Consider the following 20,755-nt stretch of genomic DNA (forward strand, 5'->3'; position numbering starts at 1 on the left):
TCAAGATGTGCTGCATTCAACCCAAAAGACTAGCCCCAAGGACGTGCCAGGCAACGATGGCAAATCTGTCTCTTTCGTCAACATCAAATTTGCCTGTTGTTGTCAATGTTTCTAGCACACCAATGCATCACATCCTCATCATCATCGTGAATGCTATTGCAGAGGTTGATGACATCACCGTAGGAGAGTCATGCTGACATAGCATGTGCTGACGATGGTGTGGATGCACACCATACACATGACGATGGTTTCCATCTCATGAATCGCATGCTTATGTGTATCTTTGTAGACATCGTTATCAAATCTACAAGCCATTTTTCACATGAATTTGTGCTAATCTCACTCATATCATCTGTATCTGCACTATAGTCTAGCCATGCAAACAAATTTGCGCTATTCTATTTTCATCAACATCAAATCTGCCTGCTATTGTCAATGTTTCTAGCTACACCAATGCATCACATCCTCATCGTCATGTGAATGCTATTGCAGAGGCTGATGACATCACCGTAGGAGAGTCATGCTGACAGAGCATGCGTTGGATGGTGTGGATGCACACCATACACATGACGATGGTTTCCATCTCATGAATCGTATGATTATGTGTATCTTTATAGACATTGTTATCAAATCTACAAGCCATTTTTCACATGAATTTGTCCTCATATCATTTGTATCTGCATTATAGTCTAGCCATGCAAACAAATTTGCGCTTTTCTATTTGAAGACAAGCATCTCCATTAAATTTGTGTAAATTCTGAAAGTTTTTTTATTGTTATGATTTTTAAAGTTTCTAGATTAAATTTCTATAAATTTTGTTGATTTTCTCCACGTTCATATTCAAGGAATTTAGAGGTAAAAGCTAATATTTGTGGGTGGGATTACACTAAACCTAGATTTTTTTGAGCGGTTGACCTTAGCGTCGAAAGAGTACTCTTCAAGAAAAAACATTTTAAGAACCTTTTTCATTAGTTTTCCAAGTGGAAAATTGAAATGTTTGGTCTTCTTTTAGGTTTTTACACTATTTTCCTCAATATCTAAGTGGGAATTTTCCGTTTCCTCCTGCTCTTAACTAACATTCTTGAATTTCAAAGCAACACGCGTGTAAGCGGCATGTTAGGATGTTGCAATTTCTTTGACCAACTCAAAAATTTGCTTATTATGAATCTTTGAGTTTTTTATTGATTTAATTTTTTTGAAGCCATTAGGAAGACCTTATAAATTTTTGTCAATTAATATTTGCTCTCTTATGATTTTTAATTCTTCATTCCAGATTTCGTCACACACAAGGTAATGGAGGAAGAACCGAGAGCTCGCACCATCGTTTTCGCCCCTCCTCCTCCTCCTCCTCCTCCTCCATTACCACCACAGCGTGGCTTTGGTGTAGGGAAAACTCTGCTAGCCCTCGGCGGAGGCATCCTGTTGCTTGTACTGTCACGTGCGCAACGCGATCTCCGTTCACTGAGCGGCTCAATTAAGGAAGCAGTGGAGGAGAGCAAAGCTGGTTTGAGCCTTGCCGAAAGAGCATTTATTTCCATGGAAGAAGGTGTGCAGATTAGCAAGTGTGGTGTAAATCTTGCTGAGCAGGCTGGTACAAAAGGGCTCAAGCTCCACTACAACTGGGTCACTGGTAAGGGGAGCGCTGAAATTAGAGGTGGCTACAAGAAGATTTACCATTTCTGGTAAGCAAAACAACGTGCTATTTTATCTTCACGAAGTTATTTCAACAACAACAGTTTGAGAGAGAGAGAGAGAGAGAGAGAGAGAGAGAGAGAGAGAGAGAGAGAGAGAGAGAGAGAGAGAGAGAGAGAGAGAGAGATGAAAACGAATTGAAATGTATATTAACGTCCTTTAAAGGCCATAAAAGAGTCACATCAGATACATGGTCGGAATAGAAAGAAGAAACTAAGTAGAAATACTACTGTAAAAGGAGAGCTTAAGAGGTATATTTGCAAAAGGTGGGTGTGTACCTCAGAGAACCACAGTAATTGTAAAACACCATGTTGAAACGTGAAATGGCCAAAACGGTTGAAACGTTTCAGTCACTAGGTGAAATTCCCGTAGGCGAAATGGGCAAAAAATTGGGTTTTAAAAAAAAAACTTAGTCCTAAGGTTGTTTGGGTAATTTACACTGCCCCTGCGACCAGGAGGCTTCGCACGCATCAATTTTAGCTGCCAGCAGTGCCGACTTTCATGTCCCCAGCCCCTGGCAAGGGGTCACCACCCAGACATAATACTCTCTCTCTCTCTCTCTCTCTCTCTCTCTCTCGTCTCTTTGAATTAATGTCTGTATTGAATGTGGGTGGAGAGAGAGAGAGAGAGAGAGAGAGAGAGAGAGAGAGAGAGAGAGAGAGAGAGAGAGAGAGAGAGAGAGAGAGAGTGCTAAATTGGCAGTTGGCTATGCCTAGGTAAGCCTAAGGCCTGAATTACCCTGTGTATGTGTTAGTTGAATTTGATGTGAGTATATGAAATATTTTGATTCAAGAATTAACTTGTGAATTTATTGATTCATGAATGGTTGAAATGTGTTCCGCTGTGTATACCCTATCATGTGTACACATAATACTTTATTAGCATTTTGCCCATTTTTTAAGAATTGTGGGGTTTTTTGGCTCGGTAGGGCAATTTCGCTATTTCTCTATATATGTAGACCCACCAGCGTTTTTCTCTCTCCTCTCCCTTGGCACTCTGTGGCCCTAGGTCCATAGGGTGCCAACATAAATGTTCTATAAGGGCACTTAGGCCACCATATGGACTTGGAGGCATAGGATGTCTCATTAGATTAGATTGATCTCTATTTTAATGAGAGATCCTATGGCCCTAGAGTCATAGGGCTGCCATGGTGTCCATGTAGGTGCCTTTGAGTGGCCTAAATGCTCCTTTAGAGCCTCTACATGCCCCTGTGGAGGCCGTTACCTGAGCACTCTTCCCGCCGATCTTACCTTGGTAAGAATGTAACTGTGTCGTTGCCTCTGTTCCGTAACAATGAACAGCAAAACTAGACAATCAAAGGAAAAAACTAAGGGTCCATAGGGTATCCTCTAATCTAATGAGAGTTCCTATGGATTTATGGCTATAAACTTTAAAGCAACCATGGTGCCCATGTAGATGCCCTTGAGTGGCCTAAATGCCCCTCTGGAGCTTTTATATTGGCTCATTTTCAGCCATCAACATCTCTCTCTTTCTCTCTCTTCCTCTCTCTCTCTCTCTCTCTCTCTCTCTCTCTCGTTTGTATTGAGAGAGAGAGAGAGAGAGAGAGAGAGAGAGAGAGAGAGAGTGCTAAATTGGCAGTTGGCTATGCCTAGGTAAGCCTAAGGCCTGAATTACCTTGTGTATGTGTTAGTTGAATTTGATGCGAGTATATGAAATTTTTTGATTCAAGAATTAACTTGTGAATTTATTGACTCATGAATGGTTGAAATGTGTTCCGCTGTGTATACCCTATCATGTGTACACATAATACTTTATTAGCATTTTGCCCATTTTTAAAGAATTGTGGGGTTTTCTGGCTCGGTAGGGCAATTTCGCTATTTCTCTATATATGTAGAGCCACCAACGTTTTTCTCTCTCCTCTCCCTTGGCACTCTGTGGCCCTAGGTCCATAGGGTGCCAACATAAAGGTTCTATAAGGGCACTTAGGCCACCATATGGACTTGGAGGCATAGGATGTCTCGTTAGATTAGATTGATCTCTATTTTAATGAGAGATCCTATGGCCCTAGAGTCACACGGCTGCCATGGTGTCCATGAAGGTGCCTTTGAGTGGCCTAAATGCTCCTTTAGAGCCTCTACATGCCCCTGTGGACTAAGGGTCCATAGGGTATCCTCTAATCTAATGAGAGTTCCTATGGATTTATGGCTATAAACTTTAAAGAAACCTGGTGCCCATGTAGATGCCCTTGAGTGGCCTAAATGCCCCTTTGGAGCTTTTATATCGGCTCATTTTCAGCCATCAACATCTCTCTCTCTCTCTCTCTCTCTCTCTCTCTCTCTCTCAGTTTTTGCTAGCGATACCTTTCTCTCTCTCTCTCGAGCGCTCCTCTTTCTCTCCGTGTTGAGCCACTACGTGCATGCGGGCAATTGGAGATTGCTCCCACTCCCCGTGCCCGTTTGGTGGGTGATACGCGATAGGAGCTCGTTTACGAGGAGATCTGTCCATTGGCTGCTTGGTCTCGAGAGGAGGTGTCACAAACCTGTGATGTGGCTGCCGAGTACACACACACACTCTCTGGCAATGGCGGGCTGGAAATGTTGACGTGGCGTTGCAGTACAGATAGGCCTGCAATTCGCGAAAATGATGCCACGTGGCAGTTGTTCGGACGCCCGCAAATCGCGGAAGTTGGCGCAGCTTTTGGGCATTGCTTTATTCTACGCAAATTGAGAGTTGAGAGAGAGAGATTTTGTTTAAACAGCTTTGCTTTTATTGTGCCAAGTACGGCTTGAGAGAGAAAAGGAAAGCTCTTACTTTAGTTTTTACAGGGCTTTCGATTTTCAGCTTTTGGGCTCTGCTTTTAGCATCCCTTGTAATCTTTAAATATGTGAGCAGGCCTCTCATAACTTAGAGCATCTGGACGTAGAGTCTGAGAGTGAGCGCCTTCCTGCACTCGTACTTTGAACACAGATAAATACAAAAAGAAATACCGAAAGGGGCGCCAGTCTTTGGGGCCAATATCTCTAGGCACAGAACTCCGCTGGGCCAGTGTCGAATCAATTGTGAACTGTGAACTGTTTTGAAGTGATTATTTGTGGTGTCGCAGTAGATTCTCGACTTGGAGTGTCCAAGTCTGTTACAGTGGTATCAGAGCGCGGCCGATTTCTCTTCTACGGGAAATCCGATCCTTTTTACGCGGCACCTATGGCTTCAGACAAAGATCAGTCGACTTCGTCTGCATCCGGAGATGCGGGAAGAGATAACAACGAGGATTCACGCGAGGAGTACGGCCCCCCTCGGCCTACTCAGGCGGAGTCCGAAGAGATGAAGCGTCAACGATTGATCCGTGACGCAACAAAGATGATGCTAAATTTTGCAAAGGACCCACAATTTGCGAAATTTATGAGCTAGACCTCCTTCGACGAGGTGCATACACAGTGGCGGCAGACCACAGAACCACCCAAATCGGCACTGAAGAAACCTCCTACTCCCAGGATGTACAGAGAGCAAGAATTAGAAGAGGTGGTTGATACACGAATTGCTCAGCTTTTTGACGCGATGCCCATGTGGATGCCCTTGAGTGGCCTAAATGCCCCTCTGGAGCTTTTATATTGGCTCATTTTCAGCCATCAACATCTCTCTCTCTCTCTCTCTCTCTCTCTCTCTCTCTCTCTCTCTCTCTCTCTCTCTCTCTCTCTCTCTCTCTCAATTTTTGCTAACGATACCTTTTCGTCTCTCGAGCGCTCCTCTTTCCCTCAGTGTCAGAGTCACTACGTGCATGCGGGCACTTGGAGATTGCTCCCCGTGCTCGTTCGGTGGGTGATACGTGATAAGAGTTCGTTTACGAAGAGGTCTGTCCATTGGCTGCTTGGTCTCAAGAGGAGGTGTCACAAACCTGTGACGTGGCTGCCCAATACACACACTCTCTGGCAATGGCGGGCTGGAAATACTGACGTGACGTTACAGTACGGACATGCCCGCAATTCGCAGAAATGATGCCACGCAGCAGCTGTACAAACGCCTGCAAATCGCGGAAGCTGGCGCAGCTTTTGGGCATTGCTTTATTCTACGCAAATTGAGAGTTAGAGAGAGTGCTTTTGTTTAAAAAGCTGTGTTTATTGTGCCAAGTATGGCTTGAGAGAGAAAAGGAAAGCTCTTGCTTTATTTTTTACAGGGCTTTTGATTTTCAGCTTTTGGGCTCTGCTTTTAGCATCCCTTGTAATCTTTAAATATGTGAGCATGCCTCTCACAACTCAGAGCATCTGGACGCAGAGTCTGAGAGTGAGCGCTTGCCTGCACTCTTGTACTTTGAACATAGATTAATACAAAAAGATATACCGAAAGGGGCGCTAGTCTCTGGGGCCAATATCTCTAGGCACGGAACCCCGTCGGGCCAGTGTCGAATCAATTGTGAGCTGTGAATTGTTTTGAAGTGATTATTTGTGGTGTTGCGGTAGATTCTCGACTTGGAGTGTCCAAGTCTGTTACAGTGGTATCAGAGCGCGGCCGATTTCTCTGCTACGGGAAATCCGATCCTTTTTACGCGGCACCTATGGCTTCAGACAAAGATCAGTCGACTTCCTCTGCATCCGGAGATGCTGGAAGAGATCACAACGAGGATTCACACGAGGAGTACGGCCCGCCCCCGCCTACTGAGGTGGAGCTCGAAGAGAACGATCGATCGGCGACCCAACAAAGATGATGCTAAATTTTGCAAAGGACCGACAATTTGCGAAATTTAAGAGCTAGACCTCCTTCGACGAGGTGCATGGCGGTAGACCACAGAACGACCCAAATCGACACTGAAGAAACCTCCTACTCCTAGGATGTACAGAGAGCAAGAATTAGAAGAGGTAGTTAATACACGAATTGCTCAGCTTTTTAACGCGCAGAACAAAGCTAAGAAGCACGACAAAAAGCAGAAGGGTGCTGACTTCCCGGGTTATTTGGGTCGTTAGTCGATATTTGAATCGGCAAGAAAGCAAAAGAAGCGTGTTCGATTTGAAGGAGTACCCAGTTCTTCTTCTTCTTCTTCTTCTTCTTCTTCTTCAAGTTCTTCTAGCTCTTCTAACTTGAGCGAAGAAGACAGAAAAGGTAAAAAGCGAAGCAAAAAGCAAAGCTTCGGGAAGGGCAAGAAAAAGGCAAAGAAGCCTAAATCTCACCTCGTGGTTGACAGTTCTACAGAGGACTCGTCTTCAGATAGTTCGGACTCTGACGACAGCAGCTTTTATGCAAAAAAGAAGAATTTTTATAAAGCCAACCAGTATGACTTTCTGGAAGACAAAAGCAAGAAAGTTCGAGAGTTTAAGGAAGGTGGACAATCAATTAAATTTGACACGTTTTCTGGTTATAGAGATGCTTCGAAGGCTTTGTCTTTTATACAGCAGTTTGACATAGCTTTCTTTGGAGGACGTTACTCAGAGCACTCTAAGATTCGGAGAGCTGCCTCTTACTTTAAGGGGAATGCTCGAACTTAGTGGTCCACGCTTCTATTGAACAAGACAACGCCAGTTAAATGGCTGAAATTTAAAAGGCTTTTTATTTCTTCTAGGTTGACTCGAGAGTATGAACGTGACATATGAACTGCTTGGAACCATCTTCGGATGACCAAGAAAGATACATTGGATGCTTATTGCGAGAGATTCTGGAGCTCTTTTCTACCAGCCTCTTCATTAAACAGTTAAGAAGATCTTGTTCAAAGAACAGATTGAGCTGTTTACCTTGGGTCTTCCTACAGAGACCCGAGACCATTGCTTAGAGCAGAAGTTAGATTCCATTTAGGAATTGATGAGTCATGCGAAATGGGGATTTGCAATTTATTTAGGCAATTTGACTTGCCCCAAAAGAAAAGGATGCACGATCCCAGCTCACTCGTCGAGAGAGGATCAACTGTATCAAAGAGGGGAAGTGTTTTGAATGCGGGGAAACTGGACATATCTCCGCGAAGTGCCCTAACAAGGCACCGAATGAACAGGATGAAGAAAGGCCAGAAAGTTTCAAAGCAGCTGAGGGACGTGGCAGAAAAGGCAGAATTGGTACCACATTGCATGGGACCCCAACCAAATCAAATGAATGAAAGTACAAATCTTGTCGCTTTTAGGGCAAAGGGAAAGATTAGGAAGCTCTTTTGAAGGAGCCAAGGCCAACTTCTTGAATTGGCGGCTCGATTTGGAATTACGCCCGACAAGCTGAGGCCACAGGCGGAGGTAGTTCTAGCGGCACCTAGACGGGTTGTTGCCATTACACCGATCATTGGCAAATGTCGTTTGCAATGTCAGGGGTGTTTAGGGCATGAGGACTTGCATCTATGAGGTCCCGAGTGGATCTAGATGCGATTGCTAATTGCATTGCCGATAAATCATGGTCTGAGATCCGAATGAATGTTGAATGTGGTTTGTCATGTGATGTTCTGTTATGTCAAGTGATGTCCTGTGATGTCGTGTGATGTGACTGTCCTGACTGGTACATGTGCTAGATGTGTGTTCCTAGTGCGTTGGTACTAACAGTTAGTGCCTGCTAAGATAGTTTATGGCCTTTGTTTGTTTTGCAGGTGTAATCGAGGGCGATTACAATGCTTTCAAGAGGGGGGTATGTCACAAACCTGTGACGTGGCTGCCCATTACACACACACACACTCTCTTTGGCAACAGTACGGACAGGCCTGCAATTCGCGGAAATGATGCCACGTGGCAGCTGTACGGACGCTCGCAAATCGCGGAAGCTGGCACAGCTTTTGGGCATTGCTTTATTCTACGCAAATTGAGAGTTAGAGAGAGAGAGAGCTTTTGTTTAAAAAGCTTTGCTTTTATTGTGCCAAGTATGGCTTGAGAGAGAAAAGGAAAGCTCTTGCTTTATTTTTACAGGGCTTTTGATTTTCAGCTTTTGGGCTCTACTTTTAGGATTGCTTGTAATCTTTAAATATGTGAGCAGGCCTCTCACAACTCAGAGCATCTGGACGCAGAGTTTGAGAGTGAGTGCCTGCCTGCACTCTTGTACTTTGAACACAGATTATTAAAAAAAGAAATACCGAAAGGGGCGCCAGTCTTTGGGGCCAATATCTCTAGGCACGGAACTCCGTCGGGCCAGTGTCGAATCAATTGTGAACTGTGAATTGTTTTGAAGTGATTATTTGTGGTGTTGCGGTAGATTCTCGACTTGGAGTGTCTAAGTCTATTACAGGAGGTTTGCTCACGGTTGTAGACGAAATCATTATCCGATTCACCCTTTTTTGTTGCACCTTTGACATGGTAATAGAGCCATGGCGTGCTCTCAAATCCGATTGGTGATCAGTGCGAGTTTTTGGTGCAGATTTCTGTGACGAACGTAACTGTAAGGTGCAGCGGAATGAATGTTTGAACTTTGCTCAAGATGAGTGCTTCGAACTGTGCTCAAGGTTCCTTTTTGTTCCTATGGAAGGGAGAGCCTTCTGTTCTTAATGAGAGAGTGCAATGATCACAAACTAAGTGAATGGACATTGTGCGTGAAAGTGTATGAGACTGAGAGTTAGAGAGAGAAGAGAATACGGCACCAGAGACGTTGTAAAACCCTCCTTCAAAGGCCCCACTCGTCGGCGAGTGTGGTCTACTATGCATTGCACAAACTGGTACAATTGATGCATGTGACTGATGCAAATCTAGGCTAGATCGATGACGACGACGGGGATGGCGAGACCGATCTAAGGGCTGAAAACTGAGGCTTTCTATCTACTGTCCAAAAACACTGATAGGCTGAATTCTACTGGCTGAAATCGCTGAAGAATCTGCTCCTAAAAACATTGATAGGGCTGGTTCTTAATGGCTGAAAACTGCTGGTCTTTAGGGCTTCAAGGGCTGAACACCTGCTAGTGCTTATCTGCTGAAAAACGCTTTAGTTGAGGCTGCAAATCTGGAAAACGCTAGAGCTTCTGAAAAACGCCAGGCTGCAAAGCCTTGTAGCCTTCTTGGAGGAAAAACGCTAGCAGACTGGGATGGTCTGGCGATGGTTCTTGCTAAGGAAAACGCCAAGGTTGAGGGAGTCTTTGATGGCGATGCTTGATGAAAAACGCCATGGCTTTGTTTTGCATCTTTCGTTAGGTAGAATGCTAGAGTGAGAGCCCATGGGTCTTATCTAAAGGCCCTTGGCCATGAAAAGCAGTTTACATCCAAAAGCATCTGATCCTAAAAGCATCTGGTCTCCAAAAGCAAGCTAGGGCAAAAGCTGAATTTCTGTGATGTTCGCAAACTGTCAGCGCAAATTGTGCCAGTCCGTAGAGTGCATGTCAACAACTACCTAGTCATGCCACTCGTAAATAGCCTAAAAGGTTTGAGCCATGAGGCTTAGAGGACTGATACAACCAAACGCTCCCCAGACAGCACCGTACGTCACTTAAACGCTTCCTTGACACCTGGTGTGGGTCATTTAGAGGTTTTCCAACGTACAATGAAATGCTCTCTATACACTTGGTGTGCGTCGTTTAGAGGTGCCAAGCACACAATTAAACGCTCCCTTTACACCTGATCTGTGTCGTTTAGAGGTTTTCCAACGTACAATGAAACGCTCCCCATACATTTGGTCTGCGTTGTTCCGAAGTTTTCAAGCATACAACGATACGCTTCCCATACACCTGGCCTGCGTTGTTCCGAGGTTCAAACATTATCGAGCATCACTCCACCCGAGACTAAGTCACAAATCATTGAAACCATTATTAAAACTAGAGTCAAACAAATCTCAAATCGGCACCAAGACAGGTTTAAAACATATACAATCCATTTCAAACAAATTTCTGACATTACTTTCTCAAATATAATTCAAAAAGTAGCTAAATACAAAGCAATTAGAAAATTCATTTGGGTTTTTGTTCGGACAACAGAGCTTTGAGGTCGACGGGCTTGCTCTTCTGCATCAAAGTGATGGCGTGATTTTGGATATGGAGTGTCGCGTTATTCTTGTTGTGCCAAGGTATGCCCAAGAGAACGTCACGATTGCCCAACTTCATAATGTGGAAATCGGCTTTTCCATGGGATCCTTGAATGATCACTGGAAGAGCACAATAAGGGGAACCATCTTTTGAGTTTGGCCTGTGGCTAGCTCGGCCTCAAGTTCTCCACCCTGTACATCATAGTCAAAATCCATCTGCATGAAGAATTGGGGAAGTGCATGGGTCAAGGAAAATCACGGCTTTCAAGCGGTTGACTTTGCCGTATGCTCTGCACAATTCATTTGAACTTTCGAGGTTTATGCCATAAAGATCAAGTACAAGTCCAATGACAGGTCTAGCTCTCTTAGTCGAAGGTGGCCTTCGGGATCTTTCTGCTGTCAGAGCGGAAGGTTGCTCTGAAGACGTGGAGGCTCTATGAGGACATGTATTGAAAGTATGCCCTATTTGAAAAACATTCAAAGCATCGGCCTTCTTGTAACAGGGTTTCTCGTTGATGTTGTGTCAAACGAGGCCTTTGTGGTTGAATGTCACTAGAGTCCCGTGGGTTTGGTCGTTGTTGCTAGGAAATCTGATTGTTTGCCGGAGTTGTTTCGGTAGTAAACTCTAGCTTCCCTTTCATAAGTTTGTAGCCGACCGTTGTGCGGTCCATAAGCTCTTGCATAATTGATACTTGCTTGGACAGACAATACTCCTGTAATGATGATAGCAATCAAATGGTACATATATTGCTCACGCTGGTCCTTAAGGGAATCAACTTGAAGGAAGACACCGAAAGGTAGATGTCATGTGACACATCCAACCCTACGTGTCCGTGGACAAGCTACAGCATAACAGGGTTCCGTCAGTCCAATTAGTCTAGATTAGAAGTGATTTGGCACTTTTGTGAGTCTATTCGTAAATCGTGCATGCCCAGTCACTTAGTATAGATGCATATCCTCTGGTTGCACACAGCATGATCATAAGCATTCCCATCTTGTAAGTTGCAGCGGAATGAATGTTGTATTTTCTCAAGATTAGTGATCTTTATTTGCTCAAGGTTCCTTTTAGTTCTTAGGGAAAGAGAGAGCTTTCCGTCTTATGGAGAGTGCTATGATCACGAACAAAGTGAGTGGATATTGTGCGTGCAAGTGAATGAGACTGAGAGAAGGGGAGAGAAGAGATACGGCACCCGAGAGGTTGTAAAACCCTCCCTCCGAAGGCCCCACTCTCGTCGGCGAGAGTGGTCTACTTTGATTGCACAAAGGTGTACAATGCGTATGCAATGGACTGATGCAATGGGACTATGCCGATGATGACGACGGAGATTACAACGACGACTTGATGGCTGAAATCTGAGATCTTCTAATCGCTGAATTCTGGGACTGTTTCGGTGGCTGAAAATGACTGTTTTGGCTGCGTTTTCTTGGGCTAAACTTGAGGGAACTTCTGCAACCAATTTGGTGGGAATCTGCTACTGTTGATCTGCTGAAAAACTGCGTCTTTCAAAGGCTGAAATCCTGCTGCAAAAACGCTACCAAAAGCTGAGATATGCTGGCGTTTTTGACTGATGTCATTAGGGGTCTGCTGAGGATGGAAATGCTCATGATCTGCTGGAGTGGGCTGGCGTTTTTGGCTGAAAACGCTGAGGGTATGCTGTGGATGCTAGCGTTAGTAAAAGCTGAAAAACGCTGAGGTGGTCCGGAGGAAAATGCTATGCTTGATGCCTTCTGACGATGCTACATGCTGGGGGAAAACCGCCAAGAAAGGGAAGCTTCTATGGCGATGGCTGATGCTGAGGATGGGGACTGTCCGGCGAGGATGGAGTCCAAACACGCTGGGGGTGCTGGGGGGTACTGCTGAGAAGTTGCCTGCTGAGCGGGAAACTCCTACTGCCTCTTCTGCCAGAAAGTACTAACTTGGGTTTGCTTATATATTAACTTAGCAAAATTGCCCTACCTACTTTTGTTGGAAAGTCACTTAAAAATAATAAGTGAAAATACCAATAAATAGGAAAATAGGCTAAAAGCACTGGAAAATTCCCCTTACTGATGCTAATGGATTCTGATGGGAATTTCGATGATCATGCTGTGTGCAACCAGAGGATATGCATCTATGCTAAGTGATTGGGCATGCACGGTCTACGAATAGACTCACAAAAGTGTCAGATCACTGCTAATCTAGACTGACTGGACTGATTGAACCTTGCTGTGGTGTAGCTTGTCCACGGACACATAGGGTTGGGATGTGTCATGTGACATCCCCTCCTTTTCAAAGTGAGGTACTGGTACCGAACTGTATGGCGTCGAGGGAGATCGCCAACAGCATCCGGAATCTTGGAAAAGACTCTTCGCCGGCCCACTCTGATGTGTGGATCGCGCGGTACTTGAACTTCATAAAGGTCTGCAACGCTTGCTTCTCTGGGCCGCGCTGAAAGCGACTCAAAGTCTTCAGAATCTCTTTTCTTGCTTCAACTTCGTCTAGAGTCCTGCTTCTTTCGTCTTCAAGAATCTCCATGGCTGAAAATTCCTGAAACCATCTCCAACACAAAACCATGAACATACCCATTCCATGTAAAGTGAAGGAAAACAATCTTGTCTTCGCTAAAGACCGTGTATGCAATGTAGATGAACATAGAGACGGAGTGACAACCCGTTCGTCAAACACATGCAAACAATGAGATCGAATCTTTTCTGTTTGATCAAAATCAATCAACTGTGGCAAATCCCAATCGAAATGCCCATGCTTGGTGCTCATACTATCATGTGCTCTTTCGGAAACTGTGTCATGCCAAGGAAGAAACATAGAATGTGACTTCCTTACATACAAACCTTTTAGCTTTTCATGAACAATCTGCATACATTCGTGCTCATCCATGAGAGAAACGTGCTCAACATACAATATGTCATGCCTAGAAAAAGGGATCACATAACGATGCTGACTAAAATACAGGAAACTTTCACGAATGAAACACTCGAACAATGCGTGTGTATCAATCATGCGAACACATAATACTTCCTGTGATGGTTCTTTGGACCAAGGCTCAAGAGCCAAGATCGGTTTGTCCTGAATGATCGAATCGTCTTGTGGGGGTTCTTTGGACCTCGACTCGGAAGCCAAGATCGGATCTTCGTGATTGATCGAATCTACAACGAGGTTAGCTTCGCTAGGAAAAGCATCCACTAACACATCATCCTCGTGAACAATCACATCATCTTCATGCATTTCATCATATCATCATGCAAATCATTATCATTCAAATCATCATGCTTCTCATAATCATGCAAGTTCTATGTGTCATGGTGTGGAGAAAAAGAGATTGAGAGAATCTCCTTATCCCGAATCCTTTCAACCTTGTCCTGCATATTAGCAATGAGAGATGGAGAAGGAGCAATGTCCACTCCATGAAAGACAGTAGGAGAATCACTTTTGGCATTGAGAGTTAAAGTATTAGCCTCCCAATCAATGAGAGGGTTTATTTCCCGAAACCATTTCATGCCTAAAATCATATCACATCTTGAGAGAGGAGAAACAACAAATCTTCTAGTGAAGGCAGTCTGTTGAATTGCAAACAACACATCAAGGCACTCCTTCGTGATGAGAGCCTCCATACCAGGACGAAAGCCGGAGACCTCGATAGGAGATCTCGGACTAACTTCGAGGCGGGCTCTCTCAACAAGAGAGGGGCTGATCACATCATGTATACTACCTGGGTCAAACAATATGACAAAACGGTGCCCCGACGTACGACCATAACATTTAATGAGAGAATCATCAATGGGAGGGTCCTGAGAAACTTTGGGCACATCCGTGTTATCATTCATTGCATTGACAGATGTAGTGGGGTGCTGTGGGTTCTTTAGATTCATTCGATTCAAGCTTAGGACATGTTCGTTTTATGTGACCCTTAATGTGACAATGAAAACAACGACCTTCCTTAGAATACGTGCTTTGTTCTTCCGAAGTGATGTATCCTCCTACAATTTCTTGTGCTACCTTTTCATCTGGAGTAAGCTTAGGTTTAGCAATTGTGTTAGCCTTACCCTTAGATTCATTGGAAGAATTCTTTGATGAGAGACTGTTGGAAGATTGGTTAGAAGAGTTATCATTCTTACCATTCTTACCATTCTTACCGTTTTGAGGGTTCTGAGAAGTCTGCGAGGTACTTGTGGAAGTCTTGTTCTCCTTGGGCTTTCCTTGTTGTGCTTCATCTTGTGGGCGAGAGCAATTACTACCGCTTTGTTGAGATCGATTGGATCGAGTACCTCGACATCATACTTGATATACTCGTCCAATCCGTAAAGAAATGCCTCCTTGCGCTTCGCATCCGATTTGCGTAATTGAGTGCCGAGCTGCAAAACACGATTAGAGAAAGACATAACCGGTATACCGTTTTGCTTGAGAGCTCGCCAATCGTCCTTCAATCGTGCAAGGTACTAAGGTGGCATAAACCGCGCCTTGAGCTTGTCTTGGAAATCAGCCCAACTAAAAGAGAGGGGTGTGAAATCGTCGGCTGCCTCTAGGTGCGCGGCTAGCTGTGCCTCTTGCCATGCCTGGTATCAATTAATGGTATCACCGGCAAGGTACATAGCTGTCGTCAAAACTTTGCTATTGCCTGTTTTCTTAGTTGTCGCAAAATAAGCATTAAATTGATGCAACCAAGAATGAATAACAGTAGCATCCATCTTACCGTCATACTTACTGAAAGTCAACTTTTTTGTGACTGGATGGTTGGAATCCGCGTCGTGGCTTGGGCTACTTGACGAACTCCCACGATCTTTGGGTGGTTCGGTCTTTGAGGCTAGGACTTGGGCAATCAATTCTTGAGTGCGTAGCTCTCGTCGAGCTTCACGCTCGGCCTCCAAGGCCAATCTATGAGCGGCACAATCGGCCTCCAATGTTGCGTTTCGTGCTGCCGCTTCTTCCTTCCTTAGTTCTTTTCTTTCTTTTCTTGCGCCGCGCTCGCCTTCTAAAGCAAGGCGCTTGTCTTCCTGTCTATCCATCATGGCCATCATCTACGTCATCATTGCCTTTATAGGGTCTGGTGTAGATGGCGAAGGGGGAGAGTTGAAGAAATCATCTCCGGGTGGGGATGAGTCTCCGTCGCCTCTCTCATGCTCATCACCTGTATGCGAAGTATCCATTCCGCTTCGGGTGACGACCATGCACTATGATCTTGGGGTCTTAAGCTCGCGAGGAACTTGGGTTCTTGAGGGTCTTGAGGTTCTTGAGGTCCTTGATTCGTGAGAATCTTGGGTTCTTGAGGTTTTTGAGGGTTGCAAATCGCGTTGGAGAAGGATCTTCTCTTCACCCGAGTTCTACTCCTTTCTGCGGGCGCACCCCTTGGCGGCTTTGCACTCACACCAAGGTTGCTTTTTCCCACCTCACGTCAATTGGCCGGCCGCTAAGTGCACGGTCCGCTCTCAATGAGTGAAAAGAGACACAAGGGGAGGCTGGACAAGTCCTTCTTTCTTGGGATTCCTGTCACTCTTCAACAAAACACGATTAGGAATCGCCACGCCCAAGTAAACTTGGGTTCGTGCGATTGCAACAAGCAAAAAAATTCTTGTGGTTCTTTCCTTGAGTAATGCAGAACACTTCCAAAGCTCTGATACCAATGTAAGGTGCAGCGGAATGAATGTTGTATTTTCTCAAGATTAGTGATCTTTATTTGCTCAAGGTTCCTTTTAGTTCTTAGGGAAAGAGAGAGCTTCCGTCTTATGGAGAGTGCTATGATCACGAACAAAGTGAGTGGATATTGTGCGTGCAAGTGAATGAGATTGAGAGGAGGAGAGAGAAGAGATACGACACCCGAGAGGTTGTAAAACCCTCCTCCGAAGGCCCCACTCTCGTTGGCGAGAGTGGTCTACTTTGATTGCACAAAGGTGTACGATGCATATGCAATGGACTGATGCAATGGGACTATGCCGATGACGACGACGGAGATTATGACGACGACTTGATGTCTGAAATCTGAGATCTTCTAATCGCTAAATTCTGGGGGACTGTTTCGGTGGCTGAAAATGACTGTTTTGGCTGCGTTTTCTTGGGCTAAATTTGAGGGAACTTTTGCAACCAATCTGGGGGGAATTTGTTACTGTTGATCTGCTGAAAAACTGCGTCTTTTAAAGGCTGAAATCCTGCTGCAAAAACGCTACCAAAAGCTGAGATATGCTGGCGTTTTTGACTGATGTCAGTAGGGGTCTGCTGAGGATGGAAACGTTGATGATCTGCTGGAGTGGGCTGGCGTTTTTGGCTGAAAATGCTGAGGGTACGCTGTGGATGCTAGCGTTAGTAAAAGCTGAAAAACGTTGAGGTGGTCAGGAGGAAAACGCTATGCTTGATGCCTTCTGACGATGCTACATGTTGGGGGAAAACTGCCAAGAAAGGGAAGCTTCTATGGCGATGGCTGATGTTGAGGATGGGGATTGCCCGGCGAGGATGGAGTCCAAACACGCTGGGGGTGCTGGGGGGTACTGCTGAGAAGTTGCCTGTTGAGCGGGAAGCTCTTGCTGCCTCTTCTGCCAGAAAGTGCTAACTTGGGTTTGCTTATATATTAACTTTTTGTTGGAAAGTCACTTAAAAATAATAAGTGAAAATACCAATAAATAGGAAAATAGGCTAAAAGCACTGGAAAATTCCCCTAATTGATGCTAATGGATTCTGATGGGAATTCCGATGATCATGCTGTGTGCAACCAGAGGATATGCATCTATGCTAAGTGACTGGGCATGCACGGTCTACGAATAGACTCACAAAAGTGCTAGATCACTGCTAATCTAGACTGACTGGATTGACTGAACCCTGCTGTGGTGTAGCTTGTCCACGGACACATAGGGTTGGGACGTGTCACGTGACACATCTAAATCCATTAGAATCAGTTAGGAGAATTTTCCACTGCATTTAGCCTATTTTACCTATTTTTGACATTTTTTCACTTATCAATTTAAGTGACTTTTGTTGGAAAGTAGGTAGGGCAAAATTGGTAAGAAAATATATAAGCAAACCAAGGTTTGCACTAAACAGCAGATGAGCAAGGAGAACAGCAGGCCATTGGCACAGGTTCCCCCCTCTCTCAGCAAGACTCTCCAAGAAACCCTTGGCGATTTCCCTCATAGATGCCTAGCGTTTTGCATCATGGCCAACCCACCTTTGCCCTAGCATTTTGCATCATCGCCAGCCCCCCTTTGCCTTGGCGTTTTTCAGCAGATACCGGACAGCATCCCCCCTTTGCATCTAGCGTTTTTCACCATCGCCAGCAGGGCTGTCCTCTCAGCGTTTTTCAGCATTGACCGCAGCAGATAAAGCAGCGTTTTCAGCCCAAAACGCAGCAGTGACATCAGCGTCTTTAGCAGCCAAACCTGCGTTTTTCAGCAGCATAAAAACAGCCCCGAAATTCAGCATTCCATTCGCAGCAGATTTCAGCATTGAGCGTTTTTGGACAGCAGGTAAAACCATTCAGTTTTTAGCGCTATAGTCGGCCTCGCCATCCCTGTCGTGATCGTCGACATAGCCCAGACCTGCATCAGTTTCATGCATCATCATTGTACCAGTTTGTGCAACAATCGTAGACCACTCTCGCCAACGAGAGTGTGGCCTTCGGAGGAGGGTTTTACAACGTCTCTAATGTCGTATCTCTCTTCTCTCTCTATCTCTCAGTCTCATACACTTGCACGCACAGTGTCCACTCACTTTGTTCGTGATCATAGCACTCTCCATTAAGAACGGAAGGTTCTCCCTTCCATAAGAACTAAAAGGAACCTCAAGGCATGTCGGATGCCTGCCGCGGACCACCCTTGGTCACTTGTATGAGTAGCTTGCTATTAGCATGGAGAGCCTTTCCCAGGTCTCTCTCTCTCTCTCTCTCTCTCTCTCTCTCTCTCTCATGTCCTCTTCTCCACAGGTGCCTTGTTCATGTGTGTGGCATTGTAGGTGTTCTAGATCGGAGTCGAGGTGTCCATCGGATCACGAGCGAGTTCTTGTCTTCAGTGCATCTTCCGCTACACCATTGACACTTCAGTGGCTTGACATGTCAGCAGTTTGTGATAGTACGTGTGTGTGATACAGCTTTCCAGGAGGAGGGTGTGTTTACACTCACTGTATAATCAGGTTTGAGACCCATGGTTTTAGTGCTCCTTTCGCCTTATTATTTGATTCTATGTTGGTGTGTGGCATTGACATCTATATGGAGGATATACCTATGATATCTTTTCTGCTGATTGTGGAGTCACTGTGGGAGGTGGTATTGTGTACTATCCTTCGTGTTTTTGTTGTTCCTAGTTTCATGGACATGACTTCCTTTAGCCTGTTGTACCTCTTTGGAACTTTGGATCGGGGGGGCTTTTAGATCCTCGAGTTTGGCTAAGCATTTACCTTAACTTTGGCATCATTGTCTTTACTTTACTTTAAAATTGTGCAGCTCAGCTCTACTGTTTTAAAATTTGTGTGGTCGTAACTAATCATGTTTACTTTGTTTGCAGAGTTCAGAGGCGATCCAAAGAAAGAAGCTGTCAGGTTTTGGCTCCTCTAGCGCCCGAAGCGGAAGTGTCTGTATAGATAAACCTCAACTTTTGAGTTTTTATTCATGTGGGGTCATACCACTTTTTGTATGCTAGACATGTTCTTCCCTTTAAAGGGATAACAATGAAAGAGGTTATGTGACATGGCCCTTTTGAGTTTTTCATTCCTGCGGGGTCATACATATTTTTTTATGTTAGACAGGTTGTGCCTTGTAAAGAGACCTCAATGAAAGAGGTTATACCATATACATCTGACACGACCCTTTATGTGGGGTCATACTCTTTTTGTTTGTCTACCACCAACTGCGATGAGGCAGCTTCCCTTTGATATATATGAATGAAGAAAAGGTTTTCCTATAAAATTCATTTCTTGATATCTGCAATCTATTTGTCTTCTTACAACTGAAAATAGCAGCATGATGAGGAATTTATGATGGTCTTTTACCTTTTTTGCATATTCTATGTAGCTTCCTTCTGATACATGTAAGTGAAGAAAAAGGTTGTTTTATGAAATTCTTTTGTCTATATGTGCAATCTTCCTGTGTCTTCTTCTTAAAGCTGAAAATAGTAGCATGATTGAGCAATTTGTGATGGTCAAACAAGCTTGTATAATACTTTTGATGCATTGTAGATGGTCAAACAAGCTTGTATAATACTTTTGATTGCAGTTGTGCTTTATGGAGTCATTCTTACACTTTTGTTGGCATGTCATAGTCTTGTCCTCCTAATTTTTAGGCGACTTGCACAAGTCAGTTTCCTTTTCATATATGTACATGAAGAAAAGGTTGCTCTATGAAATTCTTTTGTTTATATATGCAATCTTCTGCTGTCTTCTTCTTACAATTGAAAATGGCAGCATGATTGAGGAATTTGTGATGCATTGAAAACAATAGCATGATTGAGGAATTTGTGATGGTCAAACAAGCATGTATCATACTTTTGATGCATTGTAAGATCTAATTGTGTGGTAAAACCATTACATTTTACCCAATATCACTCCTTGGAGAGCTATGTAGTACTGCACTTGACTTTACCACTTGTTCTCATGTTTTTTGTCACAATGTGGAGATGTCTATTGAGAAACAATACCCTTGAACCATAGAATGTAAGCGGGACAAAGGTGGTAGATAATTTGTTGTGGAAGTTCGTACTCGGGAGGTGCAAAGTCCCTTGAGTATCAAAACTCGTGAGAGATTGAAAAGTCACATCATTGTAAAGTCGAAGCAAAATGTCACCTCTTCAAATAGCTAACTATAGTTCGGTGTTAGGATTTGAAGGGCTCCCTATTCTTTCAAAAGACGGGCATTGGGAAGTAGTACCCTTCTGTATGGAAGAATGCATTTTCATGTTTCCGTACTAATGACGAAATATCAAAGAAATTACAAATCAATTTTTATCTTGGTTGCACGTTTGGTGAATAATATAAAAAGATAGTGAGCTATGTTAGTAGAGTTTCTAGTTTAGAAGCCTCTGCGTAGGGCAAAACATTCTCCACTAGAGTTTTGGAAACACATGGAGACTAAAAGAGACTCCTATTTTACATAAACTCTCTTGCTCTTCAATACTATAGCATGCCCGTGTTTTCTAAAGTAGATGGGAATCTGAACGTGTTCCCAGTTCATTGGCAGGTACCCTATTTTATTCCCCTTCTTAGAGAAGGGCATTTCTATACAAGCCCTTTTAAAGGAAGACT

The 20,755-nt window shown here is 44.2% G+C and overlaps 1 protein-coding gene across 2 annotated transcripts; it reads left to right on the top strand.

Annotated features, from left to right (window-relative positions):
- The first annotated feature begins 1,255 nt into the window (after positions 1-1,255).
- Positions 1,256-19,438, top strand: LOC147462412 (uncharacterized). 2 transcript variants are annotated; one of them, XM_086526123.1, is made up of 2 exons: positions 1,261-1,682; positions 19,024-19,438. In XM_086526123.1, coding segments are annotated over exons 1-2 (390 nt in total). In that variant the 5' UTR covers positions 1,261-1,293; the 3' UTR covers positions 19,025-19,438. The 2 variants fall into 2 exon arrangements, with proteins under 2 accessions (XP_086382244.1, XP_086382249.1); XM_086526118.1 differs by lacking the exon at positions 19,024-19,438 and having other exon boundaries at positions 1,256-1,686.
- Positions 19,439-20,755: the final 1,317 nt, after the last annotated feature.

Source organism: Adiantum capillus-veneris, chromosome 2 (genome assembly GCF_014529385.1).
Source record: "Adiantum capillus-veneris isolate H3 chromosome 2, ASM1452938v2, whole genome shotgun sequence".
NCBI classification, from domain to species: Eukaryota; Viridiplantae; Streptophyta; class Polypodiopsida; order Polypodiales; family Pteridaceae; genus Adiantum; species Adiantum capillus-veneris.

Excerpts from the sequence above, each read along its gene's own strand:
- LOC147462412 (XM_086526118.1), top strand. The coding sequence starts at position 1,294 with ATGGAGGAAGAACCGAGAGCTCGCACCATCGTTTTCGCCCCTCCTCCT.